This window comes from Protopterus annectens, chromosome 3.part0, assembly GCF_019279795.1.
Source record: "Protopterus annectens isolate FY-2018-M chromosome 3.part0, PAN1.0, whole genome shotgun sequence".
Classification (NCBI taxonomy): Eukaryota; Metazoa; Chordata; order Ceratodontiformes; family Protopteridae; genus Protopterus; species Protopterus annectens.
The window spans coordinates 1847200029-1847223059 of NC_056731.1; the positions used below are offsets into that span (position 1 = coordinate 1847200029).

At 40.6% G+C, this 23031-nt stretch overlaps 1 protein-coding gene across 1 annotated transcript in view; it reads right to left on the bottom strand.

Annotated features, from left to right (window-relative positions):
• Positions 1–23031, bottom strand: part of OBSCN (obscurin, cytoskeletal calmodulin and titin-interacting RhoGEF) — a 4979884-nt gene that overhangs the window by 699027 nt on the left and 4257826 nt on the right. Inside the window, exon 69 of the mRNA XM_044066040.1 lies at positions 17766–18050. Within this exon, the coding sequence (XP_043921975.1) occupies positions 17766–18050 (285 nt within the window). The remainder of the gene's footprint in view (positions 1–17765; positions 18051–23031) is intronic.

The window sequence follows — 23031 nt, forward strand, 5'->3', positions numbered from 1 at the left end:
TCATAGAGGGTTAGTGGAGGCAATAAGGCCCTGCAGAACTGCAGTGGCGAAGCCCGCCCTGGACTTAGAGTAAAGAGGTAGGTGATAGTGTTTGGTAAAGGTGTGTACTGAACTCCAAGTTGCAGCTTCTAAAATTTCCTTGGTTGAAACCCCCCTGAGAAAGGCTGTAGAGGTAGCTGTTGCCCTGGTAGAGTGGGATCTAATGGTAGCAGGAACTGGTTTCCCATGATGGGTATAGCAGAAACGTATGCAATGATCTATCCATTTAGAAATGGTTTGCTTAGATATAGCCTTCCCTTGAAAAGCTGTAGCATAGGATACAAAGAGCTGGTCAGTTTTTCTGAAAGCCTTAGTTTTGTCCAAGTAGTAACGAAGCTGCCTGTGAATGTCCAAGGAATGCAGGAGTCTCTCACCTTTGTTCTGTAGATTGGGGAAGAAGGTGGGTAAGTGGATGGTTTGATTTAAAGCTACACTGGAAACCACCCTAGGCATAAAGGAAGGACTGGTTCGTAGAGAAACTCTGTCTTGATGAAAAATGAGGAAAGGTTCCACTGCCATTAGTGCCTGTAGCTCTGAGACTCTCCTAGCTGAAGTTATTGTTAGGAGCAGGGCAGTCGTCCATGATAGGAACTGAAGATCTGCAGAGAAAGCTGGTTCAAAGGGAGGTAGCGTTAGTTTTTCCAGAAAAAAGTTGAGGTCCCATGTTGGTGTAGGAGCTCTCCTGGGTGGTCTAATGTTTTTTGCCCCTCTGAGGAACTGCCTTAGAAGAGGATGTGAAAATAAAGGTGGATCTGTATTGCAGTGAGCTGAAATAGCTGAAGCATGGATTTTAATTGAGGAAAAGGAAAGTCCTTTGTGCAACATCTCAGCTAAATACTGTAGAATGTGAGGCATGTGAGGCTGAATTGTGTCTTGGCCTTTAGTTTGGTTCCAGGCACAAAACCTTTTCCATTTGTCCGAATAAGCCTTCCTGGTGCTTGGCCTCCTGGCTTCCAGAATAACATCCAGAACTGCTTGTGAAAGAGGAGCTGGTTGGATGTTTAGTTGATTTGCCATGCAGCCAGATTTAAAGTTTTGAGCTGGCTGTGAAGAATCTGTTTGTTTTGTTGTATGAGCAAATGGGGTATTTGAGGCAAAATCCATGGTGGGCTGTGGGCCATATTTTTCAATAGCGGGTACCAGTGCTGGCGTGGCCAGTCTGGGGCTATGAGAATCAGTCATGGTCTCTCCTTTTTGACCTTCAAAAGAACCTTTGTGAGGAGAAGTAATGGAGGGAAGGCATATGCTGTCAGGTTTTTCCAACTGAAAGAGAGAGAGTCCACTTTCCAAGCTTGATGGTGGAATGTCCTTGTACAAAATTTTGTCAGTTGGTAGTTTTGAGGACTGGCAAACAGGTCTATGTTTGGAAGGCCCCATTTTTGATTAATCATTGCAAATATTTGTGGATCTAGTTTCCACTCGTGGGGATCTTTGATGTTTCTGCTGAGGTCGTCTGCCAATGTGTTCTTCTGTCCTGGCAGGAATTGAGCTTGTAACTGGACTTGGTAGGCCAGAGCTGTGTTCCATAAGATCATTGCTTGTCTGCATAGAGGGTAGGAATGTGTACCCCCTTGTTTGTTTATGTACCACATTACTGTGGTGTTGTCCGTCTTTATTGCAAGTTGTCCTGGATGTAATAGATCCTTGAAGGCTGTCAGAGCTTTCTGTACAGCTAGCATCTCTTTTTGATTTATGTGCAGATTTCTTTGATCTGCAGTCCACAGGCCTTGAATGCATTGTCCTGCCATGTGTGCCCCCCAGGCGTAGTCTGAAGCATCTGTTGTGATAGTCTGCCTGACTGGGGGCAAGGTGAAAGGCTGATCCTTGTTGAGGTGACATGCCTGTGACCACCATAGAAATTCCTGTTGTAGGCAGGGAATGAGAGATACCATTGTGTCCAAGCTGTGGCTGTGTTGAGACCATACACTTTTCAGGTACCACTGTAATTTCCTCATATGCAGCTTTGCAAATGGTATTATTAGTATGCAAGATGCCATGAAGCCCAAAGCCTGCAGAATTTTTCTTGCAGTTAATTGGGTCTTTGTTGCCATTGTCTTGAAATACTGAGTCAGTTGTAGTTGCTTGTCTGGCATAAGATAAGCCTTCTGGGCCGTTGTATTCAAGCTGGCACCCAGGAATGTCATTTTTTGTGAGGGTACTAGTTTTGACTTCTTTTCGTTTACTGTATACCCCAGGCAGTTTAGTAGATGCTTTACAAAGGCCAGATGATGTAAGAGAATGTCTTTGCTTTCTGCTTGGATGACTGGATGAGGCAGTCGTCCAGGTATGGATATATTTGAATTCCTCTTTGTCTGCAGTATGCAATTACTGGTGCCAGGCATTTTGTGAAAACTCTGGGCGCAGTTGATAAGCCAAAGGTCAGTGCAGAGAATTGGTAATGGGTTGAACCTGCAATGAAACGGAGGTATCTTCTGCAACTTTGTCTGATAGGGACATGCAGGTATGCCTCCTTGAGGTCCAACGTTACTAGCCATGCTTCCTTGCCCAACATGGGAAGTAGCTGCTGTAGTGTTAGCATCTTGAATTTGGGTACTTGTAAATAAGTGTTTAGAATTGAAAGGTCCAGAATTGGTCTCCAGGCATTGTCCTTTCTGGGCACTAGAAACAGTCTTGAGTAAAATCCTTGGCCTTGCTCTCGAGTAGGTACCAGTTGAATGGCTCTCATGTCCATGAGAGCTGTAATTTGCTTTTGTGCCTCCGCCCATTGATTTTGTGGCAGGTTTGGCATTCCTCTTTTCATTGGCAAGGTGGGTAAGTGGAATCTGTATCCTCGTAAAATTATGTCTAGGACCCATTTGTCCTTTGTGACTATGTGCCAGCTGTCTGCAACAAGTGCGAGTTTCCCCCCCCAAGGGGGCTGCCAAGAGAGTATTGCTTGGCTAGATGAGGTGCAAGTCATTGAATTTGCCTTCTGGTGGATTGAGACCTGTCTTCTCCTCCCTTCTGTGTTGCAGTGCCCCATTGGCGAGGTTTATACTGGGCTTGTGGTTGTCCTCTGCCCCTTTGGCGTCTGTATTTACCCCTCTGCGGTCTGTCAGTGGCTGGAAAGGACCAATTTTTTGTTGGCCAGTTTCTGCTGAAGCGAGGGGGTTGTACTTGTAGGAAATCTTTGACTGTCTGCATAGATTTTGCCTTATCTTCCATTTTCTTTAAAACTTCTTCTGCTTTAACTCCAAAAAGAACATCCTGCTGTAAGGGAGCATCTAGTAGTTTTGCTTTAACATGATCAGGCAGAGTTTGTTCCTTTAACCAAGCATGCCTACGTATAACAGACCCAGTGACAGCTGCTCTGCAGGAGGCCTCCAAAGAATCAAACCCACATTGTAAGGTATGTTTGCCCACCTGCTCAGTGGCATGCAACGGATCCTGTACTTCTTTCAATTCAGATTGTTGAGGGAGAGAGGTTATTCTTTGCTTTAACTGAGAGATTAGAAATTGCTGATACTTAAGCATATGAAATTGACAATTCAGTGCCCTCATAGCTAGTGTGGCTGAGGTGTAAACCTTTTTCCCCCACCTGTCTAGTGCTCTGGAATCCCTCTCAGAAGGTACTGGGTTTTTGGCCATAGAAGCCTTAGCCCCCTTGGGACCCTGGGAGATAGTCTCTGGGTCAGCTACTGGGCTTTTGTAAAGAAATTTGTGGGAGTCAGGCACTCTGTAGTATCTGTCAGGCTTAGCCGGAGCAGGAGGTAGAGAGTCTGGGTTGAAACTGGATTCTAAATAGACATCATCCACAATGTCCAAAACTGGTGGGATGGCAAGTGGTCTGTGTTGGGGGAGTAAAAGAAACTCTCTGAGCCTTTTCTTTGAATCAGAGTAGTCTTGACCTTCCCAGTGAAAATGTTCCCTCAGAGTGTGTAAAGTTTCCCCAAAGTAGTAGTCTTCAGGAGGAGAAGCTGAGGGAATAGAGTCCTCAGCATCAGAGTCTTCATAAGGAGAGAAGGAATAATCTTGGTCCTCAGAGGAGTCTGAAGAAATGGACATTTGCTCAGAGGAAGCAAAATCTTCCTCTTGTCTAGGCCTTTTGTCAGGAGGGGGCTGTGAACCCCTGATTAAAGAAATCAAATCTTCAGCCATTTTGAGCATCTGTTTCTTAGGCATAGGGCCTTGAACAGGACACTGGAGTGCAGTCCTTTTAGATTTAGAAGGAGTCTTCGACTTAGAAAACGTTTTAATGGTGAGAGTCGTCGGTCTGAAAACGCCTTCAGAAACCTCCAGTAATAGCATCTATCACTCTGTAGCAAAGTCGTCGGAAGGGCCTGAAGTAAAAGGCTGTGTCATCCTGGTACATTCTGTCAAAATTTCCGTAGCGGTCTCGGGTTCCAGATCTGCGGTAGTTAGGGGCTGCGTCGGAGCCTCACTGAGGACCGGAGAACCGGAGACCGGATCAGCCGAGGCCTTGGAATCTGGCTTAGGCCTGGGTTGCCTGTCCTTATCCCTGCGTTTTTTGTGCAAGCCGGTAGTCGGTTGCTCCGACGGCATGGTGTAGTTAAATTTCCTACCGAAGTAGTGTCGTGCGAAATCAAAGCGTCTTTTAATAGTACGCTTATTAAACCTAGCACAAAACCGACAAGAAGTGACATCGTGGTCTGGGCCTAGGCAAGGTATGCAATAAGAATGAAAATCCTTATGGGGTATTTGCTTCCCACAAGAAATACAATTGTTAACTTTTTCTGACATCGGTCTGAGGCAAGAAAAGTTTCCCCAATGGGGTACTTAGCTTTATAGAAGACTTCGGTCTGAAATTCGAATTCGAAAATCTCAGGAGTCGGCCGACCGGCACTTGCGAACTGCTTCTGCTTCGGGCACCGCGCAGCAAGAAAGACTGAAGAAAATGGCGTTGGTTGCATTATATATACTCCTGGCGCTCTGACGTCAGGGAAGAGGCAACAGCAACCGACGCTGGACCAAGACTTTGGAATTCCGGCCGACTGCAGGACCGCCTGATGACAGGATAACCCAAGTGTGATGACTGCAGCAGGGTAACACGATGAACATCCTGTTATTCTGTCAGCTTTCTAAGTTTATTTATTTACTTATTTATTTATTTGACGTTTGTTGACCGAGATAGTCCGACTAGGTCAAATAACCCGTTTTCAGCAGAGGCCCAGGTAGAAAAGCTTCACACTTACAGATTTAAATATATACGTAAAGTTGCACCATGATATGTTTAAGTACATACATAGATAAACTACAACTATGAAATGCATACATTTGACAGGACTCAATAAAAATCAATTTACATAAACTATAAAAATCAACTTATACCATGTAGCAGGTTGAGTTATATAACAAAAAGGAATGGTTTTCTTACTTCTTGTAATGCATTAATAGGTGTTGTAATGTTAAAGATCTAGCTCTTTAAATTTTGACAATAGTTTTAAGTCTTTGCTTGGTACAGGTTTGCAGAGACCTTACTAAATGTTGGTTGACTGTAAGGGAGAACAGTGCACGTTCTAGGTTTTTGCTTAACTTCTGTAGCGTTTCTATTAGTTAATCCTAGGGTATTTGTTGAGAAAAAGGTTAGTTGTGATTAGAGAGTTAATACTATGTTATTTTGTACAGAAAATGGTTACTTGTGATTATACAGAATATAGGTTGTACAGAGAAGGGAGAAACCTCCAGTAATAGCATCTATCACTCTCAGTGTCCCATTATAACAATGGAAACAGTTTTGGGAGTTGTAAAGTCAATGAAGGTTAAGGTATAGAGAGGTGTAAAGGGAGAATTAACCTGGGGTTATTCTTGCACAGCCTAGAGTTGTTTAGATGTTGCTTTAATGAGGCTTTAAATAGTAGCAGGCTAGGAATTAATCTGGTGTTTGGTGGGAGTGAGTTCCATAATTTGGAAACTGACTATGCATATATTGATCTACCTGATTTTATAGGTACAATATTGAAAAACTGTCCCTATTTTTGGGCCTTTGTCCCCTCATTATCTATGGCACTGTCCTGATTTCTTGCACTAAGAGGTTAAGAGGTATGCATGAGATGGATGTGCAAGATCTAAGTCTCACCACAGAAATAGAAGAAAGCAAGTAGTTGTAGTTGACAAACTTATATAAAACCACCAACATGAAAAAGAAAGAAAAACGACCAGCCAGTGAATCCACCAAAATTTATTAAAAACTTGAGAAACTGTTCTCTAACATCTCAGCTCAACACAAAAGCCTTCAAGGAGTAAAAAGCATTACATAAAACTTGCCTCAAATACTGTATTCAATTAAACAATCAATCAATTAAATAAGATATTTCCAATTTAACTCTTCATTAAGCCCATATGGGTGTAAAGTGTTAAATTTCAAAATATACAGATTCCTTTGTCAAAAGCTGTTTTTTAAAAAGACATTCATCAAACAATGATGCTTTAACTTTTTCTAATATAGTACCATGTAGTCCTTCACTAATGCTATTATGAAAAAACTTAAAATGAGTTGCTATAGAGCTTTCTTCTTTCTTATTATGGATGTCTCTTATATGCTCAAGCATTCTCACCTTAAATGCCCTCTTAGTCTCTCCGATGTAAAATAAATCACAGGGGCATTTAAGTGCATACATAACTTCCTCTGTGTTACAAGTAAAACTATGACATGAATCAAAGGGAATATGATTAATATTAGCAAACCTCCAGTAATAGCATCTATCACTCTCAGTGTCCCATTATAACAATGGAAACAGTTTTGGGAGTTGTAAAGTCATTTAATAAGGTGCACGATGTTATTATAATGTGTTTGTTGAGACTATTATTATTATTTTTGAAATTATGTAGTATTGCTGTCTCCCATGACAAAGTAGATTTTGAGTAGCATGTTTTTTCTAAGAGGAATCTCAGTAAGCACCAGGTCAGTTTATAAACTGTTTTACAACTCCAGAAGATATGGAGGATATCAGCTTCTTTATTAGGAAAAAAACAAGATGACTTAGATGGGTTAAATTTGTTAAGGAGTACAAGTGTATGGTATGCATTGTTATAAGATCATAATCTGGGTGTAAATTAGCTTCTTAAATGGCGTCAATTTCATAGTATTTCCAATGGCTAATTCCTTCTGGCTGGCTGTCATGTTACTACCTTTTCCTTCCCAATACTTTGAGAATAGAATCGTATTTTGAAATTTAACTTTTACTATTAATTTATATGTATTTGAGAGCATTTTCTTTCTGTACAAAAGTAACTTTTGAATTTGTTTTGCTAATTTGACATTGTACTCAATTACATTGCTATCCTTGGTTATACTGTTAACTAAGTATAGGATTTGTTTAATTATCACATTATATTTACTGCTTGCTTTAACTAAGTTCTTGATATTTTCCATTGAAAGGTTCTGTAAATTGTATTAGTCCCATACTATATATTTTTTTATTAATGGGTATTTATCTTTGTTTAACATAGAGTGTACTAGTTTAACTACCTCCCTCTTATACACACACACACACACACACACACACACACACACACACACACACACACACACACACACACACACACACACACACACACACACACACACACACACACACACACACACACACATGCACCTACCTCTCTCTTACTCACACACATACAATACCTCTCAACCTTTTAGCACAAAAATCTGGGCAAAGCCCAAAATAATGGTGGGACAAAGCCCTCAAAACATTTATTTATTTTTTATTTATTTTTATTTTACATTTGTTGACTGGGCTAGTCTAGCTGGAGATATTTCCATTTTCAGTAGAGGCCCGGGGAGAAAAGCTCCACAGAGAATACAATAAAGAAAAAACATCATTGTGTTTCAAAGAAAGTTTGTAAGAGACAAAAACTAACAACTCTACAGTTCCTTATTATTACTAAGTGAGTTAGTTACTAACTCACACAGTTACAGTCCAAAAAAACTTATACAAACATAAAATACTAAGTATGATAAAGATATTAAATGAAATAATTACTACCATACACAGTTAAAGTCCAAAAATATTATATAAAGTTAAAAATACTTTGTATGATATCGATACAGGTAGGAAGTAAGAGAAAAGAGAGCTAAGAATAAAGGGAAATTTGAAGTGATTAGTTATGGAAAGGAGAGCAAGTAAGACAGTCAACAAGCAAAGAACTAATTAGGAAGACAAGTGGGAGTAGAAGAAGAAAGCCAATTGGAGGATGGAGTCAGCAAGAAGTAGGAGGTAGTTATCAAGTAGAGTATAAGTAGTGGAAAGTTAATCAGGTTTACTACAGGAGCACAGCCAGTGGTTTTGGAAGTGCAGTTTAATGTTTTGTTTGAAAAGAGGCAATGATGTAATCTTTGTTATGTTGCTAGGTAATAAATTCCATTTTGTACCTACTGAATTGGTAAAAAGGGAGTCACCAGCAGTGTTATTTGATTTTATAGAACTAGCCAATAGTTTACTAGAGGAGCGGAGAGAGTTAAGATTGTTATAGGGGATTATAAGTTCAGAGAGTATAGGGGTGTTCATTGGTTGGTACAGAATTTTATGGGCAATAGTGAGTTGTTGGATTGCAAGATAGTTTTGAAACTCTGGCCAGCCTAGTGGTTTCAGGTTGAGACAGTGATGTGTTCTGTAGGGGTTTCCTGTAGCGAGCAATGTTATTGTAGCATGTAGCCAATTTGGTAAGGTTGTTTTTCTTGAGGTTGGTAAAATGGGAGAAGCATAGAGAAGAGTGGAAAGAAGATGGGAGTGAGCAATCCTAGTTCTAGAGGAAGGTGTTAGAAATGGTCTAATACGATATAAGGATCCTATTTTCCTATTGACAAGTTTTATGGAGTTGTTAATGTGTTGGTTGAAAGAGAGATTATTATCAATTGTAATACCTAACAGTTTAGTGGTAGAGTCGGGAGAGATGACAGTGGCATTGTTAGAGGAGATGGTGAAGTTTAAAGGGGGGGTCCTGGAAGTGGGGGTAAAGAGGAGGAGTTTAGTTTTTTTAGCATTTAGTAAGAGGAATCGACTAGAGAACCATGTTTCGACAGTATTAAAGACTTTTTGAGTATGAGATCTAAGTTCTGAGGTGGAAGATGCTGAGCAGATGAGTGTAGAATCATCGGCATATTGAATGCAAGTAGCTTGAGGGATTACAGTTTGGAGATCATTAATGAAGAGGGAAAAGAGAAGTGGGCCAAGAATAGAGCCTTGAGGAACTCCGATAGAAACAGGCAAAAGAGAAGAAATGTGGTTATTCCAGAGAACTGCTTGTTTTCTGTTAGTGAGATAAGAAGTAAACCATCTAATGGCAGGGATATCAAAAGATAGGGATTCAAGTGTATTGATTAATAAAGAGTGGTTAACCATATCGAATGCTTTTTAGAGGTCAATGAAGATGGCAGAAGAGAGTAGGTTGTTGTTGCGGTTCAGATTAATAGTGTCTACAAAGGAAAGGAGGGCAGTAGTAGTACTATGATATGGTCTGAAGCCATGTTGACAGTTAGCTATGATGTTGTGGAGAGAGAGGTGTTGTACAAGCTGATGGTGTATACATTTCTCCATAATTGTGGCCAGAGGAGAGAGGAGAGCAATAGGTCTATAGTTAGAGTAGTCTATGGAGTTACCACCTTTATGGAGTGGGATAATGTGAGAGACCTTTCATATATCTGGGATGATTCCTTCTTTGATTGTCCTATTTATGAGAATAGAAATAGGATATGCGATAGCCTTGGCAGCTTTTTGTAGAAAGAGTGAAGGTAACTTGTCAGCAGAGGGGGTACAAGGTTTTAGTTTGAGAAGGAGTCTTTGTATGTAAGATGTAGAGATAGGATGTAGAGAGAATTTAAAGGAAGAGTTTGTAAGGTTACATGTTGGGTGTGAGTTATTAGCATTCAATTCTTTAGCAAGAGCTTGTATAGTTTCAGTGAAGAAAGAGTTGAAAGCATCTGCAGTTTGTTGAGGGGTATCAGGATCAGCATTAAGTGGGGAAGGTGTTTTAGAACTTCGTGGGGAGAGGAGTCTATTGACTGAAGACCAGAAAAGTTTAGAATTATTAAGGTGAGTTTGTTGTAGATCGAAGTAGAATTTTTTTTTATCAGCTATTATTGCCTTTTTGGTTAGATGTCTAAGCTGGCGGAAGTGTAGAAGATCAGGGTTATTTCTGTGTGATCTCCATGTGGCCCAGACTTTATTTCTAGTGAGAATACGTTTTTTGGTTTCATGGGAGAGCCAGGGGGCTGCATTAGGTTTAATTCTAATGATACGTTCAGGAGCATGTAAGTCAAGAATGGATAAAAAAGTAGAGTTAAAGTATAGTACTGCATTTTCAAGAGGGAGTGTTTTTAAGGGGTTCCAGTTACATGCACTAAGTTCAGACTGAAACAGTTCTGGATTAAAATGTTTGGTGGTGCGTATGTTTCTTATAGTGCAGGGGTTTACACAATCAGCCTTTTCCCTTGTTATGAATGTTAAGGAGTGATCGCTAACATCATCTGGCAAGGTTCCTACTTTGTAACTATCTTTGACTTTATTTATGAGAATCTAGTCTAAAATGCTTTCTCTATTACTATGTTTGTTGAGCCTAGTAGTTGAAGTAATGGTTTGGGTAAAACCATGGAGGTTGATATGAGAAGAAGGATTATCAGCATTAATGCTATTCCAGTCTATGTTCAGGTCACCTAGTATGATGGTTTCTTGGGGATATGTGGCAGATATCCAGCTAAGGTAATTTTCGAGGATTGGTATATTATTACCAGGTGGTAGGTACATACATATAATATAAAGGGATTTTTTGGAATTTAATTGGAGTTTTGAAATGATTGCTTCTACCTTGTTATCTTGAGTTGGAGAGGCAGGAAGGGTAGCAATATTTAGATGATTTTTATAAAGAATTGCAACTCCACCACCTTTGCGGTTGGGACGGTCAAGCCTTACCATATTGTAGCCTTGGGGAGTAATCTCAGTGTCTTTAGTGGAGGACTTTAGCCAGGCTCAGAGAGGCAGAGAATGTCAAATGAATGTATATGAAGGAGGGAATGCAGGTAGGGTATTTTGTTGTTTATGCTTTGGGTATTAAGATGTCCTATTAGGAAGGTGTTATTGAGTTTGGGTATGGACATTAGGGGAGAAGGAAAAGTTGGACCAGAGTTAGGGTGGATATCTCCAGCTTGAAGGTTAAGAATGATAGGTTTCATAGTGAGGTTACATTTTAGAAAGGTTAGAAATTTAGTTTTGTTATTAGAAGGCAAGACATATTTGAGATGTGACAGTTGGTGGAATTTAGGTAGTTGATAGTTAGGGGTAGAAGAAAACTTTAGATATTGCACTCATACACTTTTTTTAAACATCTTTTTATTAACAGTTTTTAATAATGCAGTACAAAAGGGTAACAGACAATGCACAACCAAAAGCTCTCATACACTTATAAAGTTGCTAGACTAAACGCTATTACGTTATTGTGAATTTTCTGAAGGATATGAAGTCTGAAACTCAAATGCCTGCCATTATTTGGTGAATTTTGTCCTCTTCTTTTATTTCCTGAATGGTCCTCATTTGTGTGTGTCTCAGGGCTTGTTTTACAGTATACCAGGGGTGGCCTGTGCTATTGGACTGCCGGACTGCAGCCCCCTCAAATTCAAACTAACAAAATAAAAAAAATAAAAATAAAAAAAATATTTTAAAATTTCGCGCATGCGCACTAGTCCGGACTGCTGCTGAGACAGTCTGGAGCATGGAGCATGCGCAGATTGTCTCAGCAGCAGTCCTGATTGAGACACGAGAACAGGAGCGCTCCCACAAGTCTATGCAGTTTTAAACTGCATAGACTGCCTGGGAACTCGCTGGGTCAGACTGCAAGGTCGGCAGTCAGGAGAAGGATCTCGGGTCTGGATTGGAGTTTGCTGCAGGGGAAGATCTCGCGACGGGCAGGGTCGGATTTGCGTGGGTTTTCAGCTGCACTCTCGTCGGGGGGTTTGTGGACAGGGACTTGGATTTAATGGTGGTTTTGCGGACAGGGATTTACTACAGGACCAGGTAAGTGTGTGGACAGGGATTTACTACAGGACCAGGTAAGTGTGTGGACAGGGATTTACTACAGGACCAGGTAAGTGTGTGGACAGGGATTTACTACAGGACCAGGTAAGTGTGTGGACAGGGATTTACTATAGGTGTGTGTGTGTGTGTGTGTGTGTGTGTGTGTGTGTGTGTGTGTGTGTGTGTGTGTGTGTGTGTGTGTGAGTGAAAATGCCCCAGGTGCAATATACTGGTGGTTAGGCTCATGGTGGTGTGGTAAGGAATACATCAGGCTTGAACCCTGTACCTTGTATGCAGGTGTTAAAGACCTGAATTCCCTACCCACCACCATTTGTAAAAAAAAACTGCAGATTTTTGCCTCATATTTGATCTGATCTGTTCCTCATAATATCTGTGGTTTGTAAATGTTGCAATGCTTGATATTTGATGGTGCAGTGTTAGCATTGTTGCCTCACAGCTGCAGGTTCTCAGGTCTGCTTCTTGGCTGGGGTGCCTTCTTTGTGGGGTCTTTATCTTCTCCCTGTGTTTGTGTGGGTTTGCTTTTGTGTCCTCCCATGTTAAAAAGACATGTCTGCATTATTTCTTCCTGGGCCTCTGCTGATTTTTTTTTTGTTCCAAGTCAGACTGTCCTGATTAACAAATGTTAAATAAAATTGACAGGCATTTGAATTTCAGACTTCAGGTTTCTGAATGTTTAAGTCCTTGCATATTTGATGGTGCAGTGGTAGTATTGTTGCCTCACAGCTATAGGTTTTCTGGTTTGATTCTTGGCTGGGGTGCCTTCTGTGTGGAGTCTGCATCTCCTCCCTGTGTTTGTGTGGATTTGCTCTGGTGCCCTGTCATTTTACAAAGACGCGTCTGCAGTATTTCTACCTGGGTCTCTGCTGAAAATTGTTTTTATTCTGTCAGCAGTAAAACTGACAGGCATTTGAATTTCAGACTTCATGTTCTTCAGAAAAAACATAGTAACACAACTGTAACACAACCTTTTATTCTAGCAATTTTCTAAGTTTATAAGATGAATATTTAAAATTTGTCCCTATTTTTGGGACTGTATTCCCCCATTATTGGCTTCGTCCAGGTTTTTTGTGCTAAGGTTGACAGCTATGGCAAGAACTGAATTCACTTGTTTGAGGGCTGTATTCCCATATTACTGGGTTTGTCCAGGTGTTTTGTACTAAGAGGTTGACAGCTATGGTGAGAACTGAATTCACTAAATGATAGCCATTTAAGTTTCAGTCTTCCTCGTTTACAAAGCAGCTGATTTGGCGTAGTGGTATGTCACTCTGACTGTTTTGCACAGGGAGCTTGGCAGTAAAATGTATGGTTCTAGCAACTTTCCAAGATTATACAAGCAATGTTTGTGTCCCTGGTTTTTGGGCTTTTGACCCCCCCCTAATACATTTTGGCTTTTTCCAGTTTTCTTGTGCTGCGAAGTTGAATATTGAGTAGATTTTACAAGGAGCTGAGAGCTGCAGGGGAACAGAAGTTTAGTGTTGCTTAAGTGAAGTTGGTTTGCCTTGTTAATAGCACAACAGGTTGTGTACTTGCTTTTGATGCAGAAAGCTGTGGGTTCTACTCCCACAAGGGGTGGATGCTGCCGTACTGAGAATGTTCTCCTTGGTGAAGATACTAACTATGAGTCCATTATCAGTTTGCCATCCATTTCCTCTTGCAATATTACTAGCTTATCATTTTTTAATGTAATATAAGCAATGTATTCCTGAGGGGCAACAGACACTTTATTTTTCAATGAAACCATGAAATATAAAGGTGTTTGCTAGCAGCAACCTCTTCATTAGTTACAGATTTCTTTAATGTGGAATTATTTAGATGACTTTTACTTCTTCAGAGATAGTGCATATTTACTGATAATGGACTGCAGAATTGTGCATATTTACTGATAATGGTGGAATGTAGAATTGTGCATATTTACTGATAATGGTTGACTGTAGAATTGTGCATATTTACTGATAATGGTGGACTGTGGAAGTCTGAGTAGACTTTTATGATAAATGTTCTGAACTGGGCAGTTTTGCCATTATGGGTGCATGCATTTTGTTTCATTGCTTACTGGAAAAATGTTTAAAACAAATTTAAAACGCCCTCTAACAACTGTAATATATTGTACAAGGAATATAATTTAGTACAATGAGGAAGGTGTATCAAAGAGCACATGTATGTTTCATATGCAAGGGGCCTATGATTTGAAAACAGCCCAAAATTAATCTTTATCTGCCATTGGCAAAATGTATTTTCTTTGAATGTGGGTTTCAATGCTGTTTCAATGAATGTGAGTTTCAAGGGCAGAGAAGTTTTAATGTTAAGTTTTCATTGTGAGACTGCATTGCTTTGTTTAGTAGATGACTTAGTGTTTGTGCTGTAAAATACAAAATAAAACTTTCAAATGAAGTCCAACTCATCATAGAAGTAAAGCAGTATGCATATTAGTGTTTATGGTAAATGGAGTGAAATAGCCAAGTAATGGTTCATTGGAATGGCTGCAGAGGCTCCATTCAACCATGATTTTGTCAGGGGGGAAGGGCAGCAAACTCAGACAGGCTCAGCTGAACTATACCTCTCAACTGTCCAGATTTTCAAAGAATGAATAGATTTTTGCTTCTTATTTTTGGTTTGTTCTTCATAAAATTTGTAGTTTTATGGCAAATCATTTAGAAATTAAGTCACTAAATAATGATACACTGAGTTTCAGACTTCATAACCTTCAGAAAAATGCATGCTAAAGTAAGAACTGTTATTCTATCAACTGTCTCAATTTATACAAGAGCAATTTTTAGTACTGTTTATATGTTCCCCCAATATATTTGGCCTTGTTCAGATTTACTGCATTAACAGGTTGAGAGGTACATGCAAATAAATTGCTTTACAGAATTAGGCATAGCCAACCTCTCAACTGTCCCCGATTTTGGCTCAAAATGTTGCTCTTCCCCCTAATAATCCCTCCGCAAAATACCAATTTTGGAAGAAAACATGGAGGGTTTACAATTAAGAAATAACTGTAATAATCAAAGTTATAGATTACTTGAAATGCATGTAGATTCTTTTATTTTGTCAGCTTCTCAAGTTAGCAGTACTAATATTAAAGTGTCCCTTCTTTGACAGGTTCCCAGCTGTATTGTGTGGCTATTTTATATTTTTGCATCACATTTGGTCCATTTTTCATAAAATTGTGTTTTTTGGCAAATTAGTGACAAATCACTAAAGACTGAAGTTAGAAAATAATGACAGACATTTGAGTTTCAGATTTTATACCCTTCAGAAAAGTCATACTAATGCAAGACCTATTCTATTATCTTTCTAAGTTTATTAGAGCAATATTTAAAAATTGTCCTTATTTTTGGGCCTTTGTCCCACTTCTGTGTATGGCTTTGCCCAGATTTCTTGCTCTGAGGTTGAGAGGTATGACAAATGTGTCAGGGCCATCATAGTCAGCCAGAGACATTTCAAATTGTGACATACTTGTTGCACCCCACTCCACCATGTAGTGACTCTGGATGGGTCCAAGCAAGGCAAGGAGTAGTTATGCAGTGTAAATGTACAGTGTGTCCCCCCCATCCAAGGTAGACACAAGTACTACAGTGGCTTTTCATCTGTCCTTGATTTTGCAGAAAGGTCTGGTTTCTGTCATATTTTTGTACTGTTGATTTATGCCTATTACTCAAAGTGCCTGTTGCTCTGTGTTTAAGTAGCAATGCTTTAATGAACATAAGGTAACCTTGTATGAGATCGTAAGATGCAAGTAAGCTTTAATAAGCATACTGTTAAAGAATTGCCAACATTGAAAGCCTTTCTGTTGTTGCCATGCAGAGAATACTTGACTAGATAATGTATAAGCCTTGGGTATTAAAGGACAGGATTCCATTATTTTAAAAAGCTCATTACACTTGTTGGAGACTTCCAGTCATATCTACAGACTTTACCCGTAAACTAAACAGAATGCCAATCATGTGTGGTCCATAACCTGTACAGTAATCCTTTAAGCAATGTATCTTGAGCTTGTTTCTTGTTTGCTTTTCATTTTACTTTCATGTTTGCCCCATGAAACAAGTAGATAGTTGTCAGGCAGCAGGTCTTTTTGGATAAGAAACATTTTTACAAGTGGGGCATCACAGAGATTTCTACTTTCAGCATGTTACTTGGTACTTTAATAAAGCTGAATATAAATTATAATTAGAACTGCAGTGCAAGGAGAAGTGGTTTGAGTTGAGTGCTTCTGGTTTTCTTGTACTTGATTTTGACTGGCATTCCAGTAATGTATTTAAAAAGTAATTTATTTTTTCATGCCTCACAACCTTTTGTTTCCATCTAGATATTAAGTAAGCTGTCATGCAGCCAATGCATTAAAATATTTTTATTCTTCTACACTTATTTTTGTCTTGATTGGACTCTCATAATGATGGTTTGCCACCCAGGGCAGCGTATTTAATTAAAGTTAGTTTTTGTGGTTTTGAGCATAGCTCCTCCCCTTTCTAGTTGGCCACACCCCTTCCCTTGACCCCACCCATTCAGCTGTCTCCTGCAGCCCCCCCTTTGATTTGAAGTCACCAGCCGCCACTGCAGTATACTAAGGAGTAACATATACACAACCGCAACCAAAAAAAAGTTTCTAAATTGCACAATAAACTCCAAAACCCCAACAAATTTTATGAGGAACAGACTAAAAATATGAGGCAAAAATCTGGACATTCTGTGAAAATCTGGACAGTTGAGAGACACCTCCATCCCTCTTTTACACAGACACACACATATACACACACACACACACACACACACACACACACACACACACACACACACACACACACACACACACACACATCCCTACCTACCTACTTCTTGCACTCACACACCTATCTACCTACCACTTAAACACGTGCGTGCACACACTTATCTAACTACCACTTAAAACACACACACACACACACACACACCTACCTCTCACCTGTCCGTTCATGGTCCACATTTCAAATGTCTTCTGGCATTCAAAAGACAAAAATGTAAACAGCAGGTTGCACAGATGCAGAAGACGAAAATACATTGCAAACACCTGTCACATCTGTGCGACCAGATCCAAAGGGCATTCTTGTTAAAGAACACCCTTAAAAAAAATTTTTTTTTTTAATTAAAAAATAAATCTCTCAGCCCGCGCCCCCACCCCAGACACCCACCCACCCAGCAGGGGCGTTCTCTCAGCTAGTAGGCCTTAGGCAACTGCTTTGGTTGCCTAGTGCTGGATCCGGCTCTGACATCAACCCTCAGTAGCATTATATCACATTATATTATATTATATTACATCATATTAGATGTTTGAAGTGATAACTCTTGCATGACAACCAGACACATTTGAACTTTGGTTATGCCATTACTACAGACACCAAGTAATTTATTTATCATAACAAATCATGCCTTATAGTGCCTAAATGTTAACATGTTGCAGAATATTTGGGATACTGATGAGTGTTGAAATAACTTGAAGGAAAAGCGACACTGATGAATGTCAGCAAAAGATTTGAAATACAAAAAAATATATAGAAATCCCAAGATAAACTATACAGCTGTAAATGATAATCAGGAGGTATTAAAAGTTGGAGTAGATTAAGAGGAAAGGTGAGAGATATTAAGAACTACCTGAAGATGTTAAACATGCCAGGGGATATGCACCAACATATTTTGACTAGACAGAGACAGCTTCACAATGTAAATTACACCACCAATGTCAATCATTTTGTTACATACCATCTACTCGCAGTTCAGCCTTTGTGGAGGCAACTCCGACGCAGTTCTCAGCTACACAGCGATAAACACCCATGTCCTTGAGCACTACTGCAGTAATAATTAGTTGGTGGCAGCCTTCCTGGTCCTCATTGATCATATAATGGTCATTCTCCACAATGAGTTTTCCATCCTTGAACCACCGAATAATGGGCGTGGGATTGCCACTAACCATACAGTCAAAGCTGACTGGGTAGCTTTCTTGGACCTCCTGGTTTTGAAGTTCAGTTACAAACACAGGTGCTTTATCTTGAATGACAGCAAAAAAAAAAATGATTTCTGTTAGCATTAAGAAGTATGTCAGATGAAAGCTGAGAAAGCAAGCCTGACTTACATGACTTAAAGCAAGTGCCGGTAAAATGAAGATCAATAGAATTATGAATTATTTTCAAGAACAAAGAAAAAAAAACATTTATCAAGTAAAATATGTGTAAGTAACACATTGACCCATACTCCCTTTTATTGTGGTATCAAGCAGTTACATGCAGAAAACCATATTATACAAAAGTAACACTAAAACAAGAAAATGTTCTGACAACAGTAAATCTGTTTAATAATAAGCAGTACTCATGGAATGTGCAGCACGTAGAACGCCTTTGTAGGGCAGTCTTTACATCTCTTAAATACTTCACAGCTGTTCGAAAATGTGCCATTCCACCAGATCTGTCCACAGCACCAAACTGTTTAAATTTGTACAAAAAAGTAAAGTGTATAAACTATGCAAACATTTCTACCATAACTGAAAACTGAAATTCAATTTGGAATGTACTCATACCATTTCAAAGTCAAAGTCAAAAGTAACTTTATTGTCATTTAAATCTACACAAGTGTAGATTAAATCAGATTTCATGCAATCAGATCATCATGGGAGAGACAAAAAAGAAATCACATACATAAAAGACGTAATTTAAAACAACATATAATTGTACTACCACCGTCTTATAAATCAACTTTACACGTAACTATACAGCTACATATATTCTTAGAAACACACACTTAAGATACTAAAAATACACATCTATCAGCAAAGTTCAGGTAATTATATTGCACATGAACCATGCACAATATTATGGATGAACAAGCATACAGCAGCAGCAGCTGAAGAAAAAGTATTGCACCTGGGTTAGTAGTATAAATTATAATGGTTGGCTGGGATTAATAAATAATAGATAAAATAATATCGCACACTGAATGGGAAATCACAACTTGCTGACCTGTCAGTGGTCAGACCTAATGTTGGAATTAAGAAGTCTGATCACCTTCGGATAAAAAACTGCCTTTGAATCTAGTTGTCCTGCATCGAATACTGCAGTATCTTTTACCCTAGAATTAGAATAGTCCAGTCTTCAGAGTTTGCTGATCTCTGGGCTTTGGCTTGGTTCCTGTGCTATTCCATATCCTTATTTGGATAAAGGGAAGCTTCTTTGTTCACCAGTGGGAGTGGGGAGCACTGAGCAGCCTATTTGTCCATAGAGCAGTGGTTCCAGCCAGAAACTTGTAGTCTATTGGGCATTTTGGGTCAATTCCTAGCTCTTTTCAACCCCCTGCTATAAAGCCCACTTTAGCGCACTTTTGCGTGATTTAGCGCGGAGTTGCCCATAGAGCACCATCGGGCAGCGCCGGTTAAACAAGATTAAACTATTTCTGGCTCCGTAAAGTCTGCTTTTCAATTTTTCCCTTAGAACTTCTCTACTTGCAATCTAAACAGTCTATTCTCTATCTCAAAAGCTCAGCACTTGCTCCTAAAGCATTTTTATATAGGTAAAGCTCAGCACTTGCTCCTAAAGCATTTTTATATAGGTAAAGTACTTGTATACTAAACAAAGTACTACATTAGCCTAGAATCCCCTTGAGTACCCATTTCCCTATAGGTCCCTTCTGACTCAGTTACACAGCAAACTTTATCACTTTTTCTAGCATGTCGAAGGGTCAGTTGCTAGCATCCTCTCCTGTTCAGCTGGTAAACTTGGGCATCTTGAGGCAATGTTACAATTGCCTCATGTACACAGACAACCCACTCCTTCTCCCACAAAACACAAATACATGTGAGAGATGCAACTATATAGCGAAACTGGAGGCTGAGCTCTCTCAACTCAGGACTGGCAAGACCAGACAGGAGGAGAAGGAAACCACGCACACCACAAACCCAGTTTCACATAGAACTATCACACCTGCAAAACAAACACATAAACACACAAAGACATACTCGGAGGCACTGATCAAAAATCTACCAAAACTACAGATGCCTCCAAAGCAGACACCCAAGCAACTGCCACCTCAAGACACAAGACACGCAACACATAGTTCTCAAAGTCAGTGTGCTAAACAGTCACAGCCCTTAAGGCCAAACACAATGCCAGACACACTTGTTATAGGTGACTCCATAGTCAGACACACTGACGTCCCACTCACCAGACTGAACAAGGAAAAGATCACAGTAAGCTGCCTGTCAGGTGCTAGAATCCGCCACATAACACAAGCACTCAGGTCACTCCACAGCAAGTACAAGTATGACTCAGTCATTGTCCATGCCGGTGTGAATGACCTGAGACGCACCTCCTGGACTACATGAAAAGAGACATAGAGGAGCTCTCAGATTATGTAGCTCAGGCCGGTATGACCCTGACCCTGAGCAGTATCCTACCCTCACCAAGAATGATGCCACAATACAGAGACAAAATGATCAGCTTTAATAATTGGCTTAATTACTGGTGTCATTCTAAGGGGATCCAATGTCTGTCTGCCTGGGATGACATGCTTGACAAGCCACTCTGCCGCAAGGGACGGCTTGCACCTGTCACCCTGGGCTTCCGGATATTGGCAAAGGCTCTTGCCACCCCATAGTGCCTTTTTAGGCAAGGCTCAAATGATAAACCTACCACCCTAGAAAACAAAAATGGAGAAAAACTAAGGGTAATACTGCTCAATGCCAGAAGTCTAAACCTCAAGATGCACGCCCTCAAGCCCTCCTCAGTATGGAGAACATCGATGTCTGTGCTGTGACTGAAACCTGGTTCAAGGCTCCTGAGAGCACCCCAGCACTATCAGGTTATACCTCATATCATGCGTTCCAGCCCCAAAATCCGGACCGAACCACAAAAGGAGGGGAGTATCCATATTCATAAAGGATACCCACACCTCCAGGTTAGTGGCAATGCACGAAGCATCGGAGACCATCCAGGTGCAATTAACCATAGGTAAAACTGCCCTACAGTTTGTAACATGCTACAGACCACCTTCTCAAACTCAGGAAACCCACACAGCCTTCCTGAAGACACTGGAGAGTATGAATGTCTCTCCAAACACCATCATATTGGGTGACTTCAACTACCCAAACATAGACTGGGAACATTACTCAAGCCCCAGCACCCTAGCCCAAAGGTTCCTTGAGTTCATAAACTCAAATGCTATGGAACAACTAGTCACCATTCCCACAAGAGGAGAAAATATACTAGACCTGATCATCACAAACATGGGGACAAAATGCTCCACACCGGAAGTATATCCCTCATTGGTGAGATCAGACCATAAATTAATCTCACTGGAGATCCACATCCCGCCCCCACCCCCAGCAAAAAAGACCACAGTGAAGAACTTCTCAAAAGCAAACTTCACACTTCTTAAGACTGGAGTGGTATCCTTCAAGGCCCCCGAGCCAGTGGAAACCATAACCCATGCTGCTGAAACCCTTACAAATGCCTTCTACGAGCACCTCCAGGAATGTATGGATCAAGCAATCCCTAATAAAATCAAGACCCTTTCCACCAAAGGCAGGCGCCCGGTCTGGTGGACTCCAGCCATAAACAAACTCTATAACAAGAGGAGAAAGCTACTACATGACAGAGCAAAATCCCTAAAAGGGAAGGCATCTCTGATCAATACTAGCAAAAAACTACGATCACTCATAAAATCATCCAAGGCCAACTTTGAGAGAAAAATCGCTAATGACACAAAAGACAATCATAAAGCCTTCTTTAGCTATGTTAGAAACCTGGGTGGAAACTCCCAGATATGCTCAGAATTAGTCCAAAATGATAAAAAAATCACTGAACCCACAGACATTGCCAACATACTGGCAGACAGGTTCAGTGCAAATTTCTCACCTCCCTCCCCCAAAAGGAGAAATATCTATCCCATCAGAGTCTAGCCTCCCAAACATCTCAGATGCCCAGGTGAGAGCTGCTCTCTCTAAACCAAGAAACACGGGATGAATGGGACCGGGCGGTGGGCCTGGCTGTGTGCTACGAACTCAATGAGGAACTAAACCCACACATAAGGCTGCTGTTTAATCTTAGCCTTACTACAGGATACGTGCCCAAAGAATGGCGTGCGGCAACTGTGGTCCCACTCCACAAAGGCGGTGCTTCTACGGACCCTGGAAATTACCGCCCCATAAGCTTGATGAGCCTTGTCTGCAAAGCTATGGAGAGGATCATAATGGAACTCATAAATAAAGACATTGGGGACCTACTGACACTGGATCCTACCCAATTTGGCTTTGTCAAGGGCAGATCCTGCCTCTTGAACTTGGTCGACTTTTTCGAAACAGTCACTAAGGCCATTGATGAGGGTAAGGCAGTTCACACAGCCTACCTTGACCTAGCAAAGCGTTCGACACAATACCCCACTCGGGCATCATAGAAAAGCTCACCAGCTTAGATGTAAACCCATATGTCACAAGATGGGTTGCAAACTGGCTCAAGGACAGAACACACAGGGTTAGAGTTGCTGGTGCCATGTCAGACTCTAAGCCGGTCACGGCGGTGTCCCACAGGGCTCAGTCCTGGGCCCCTCTTGTTCGGCATTTATTTTTCTGAAGTGCAGGCAAACATAGGGGATTGTGGCTGACAAAAGTTGCAGATGACTGCAAACTGGGCACCATAATTGACACTCCATCAGACACAGACATCCTCCAGAAAGGTCTCATAGAAATGGATAACTGGTGCCAGAGCCATGGCCTTAAGCTAAATGCCAAAAATGTATAGTCCTACCCTTTGGGAAAAACAAGGTAACCCCTAATTACCACATAGGTGGTAATCCATTAAACACGGAAGAAGTTATCAGGGACCTGGGGACCCAAGTTGACAGTAACCTCTCTTTTGACACTCACATAGCCAAAGTGGTTAGGAAGACCTTCTACATTGCCCACCTGATCATGAAGGGATTCACATCCAGATCAGGAGAGGTCATTGTACCCCTGTACTCTTCACTTATCAGACCAATGATTGAG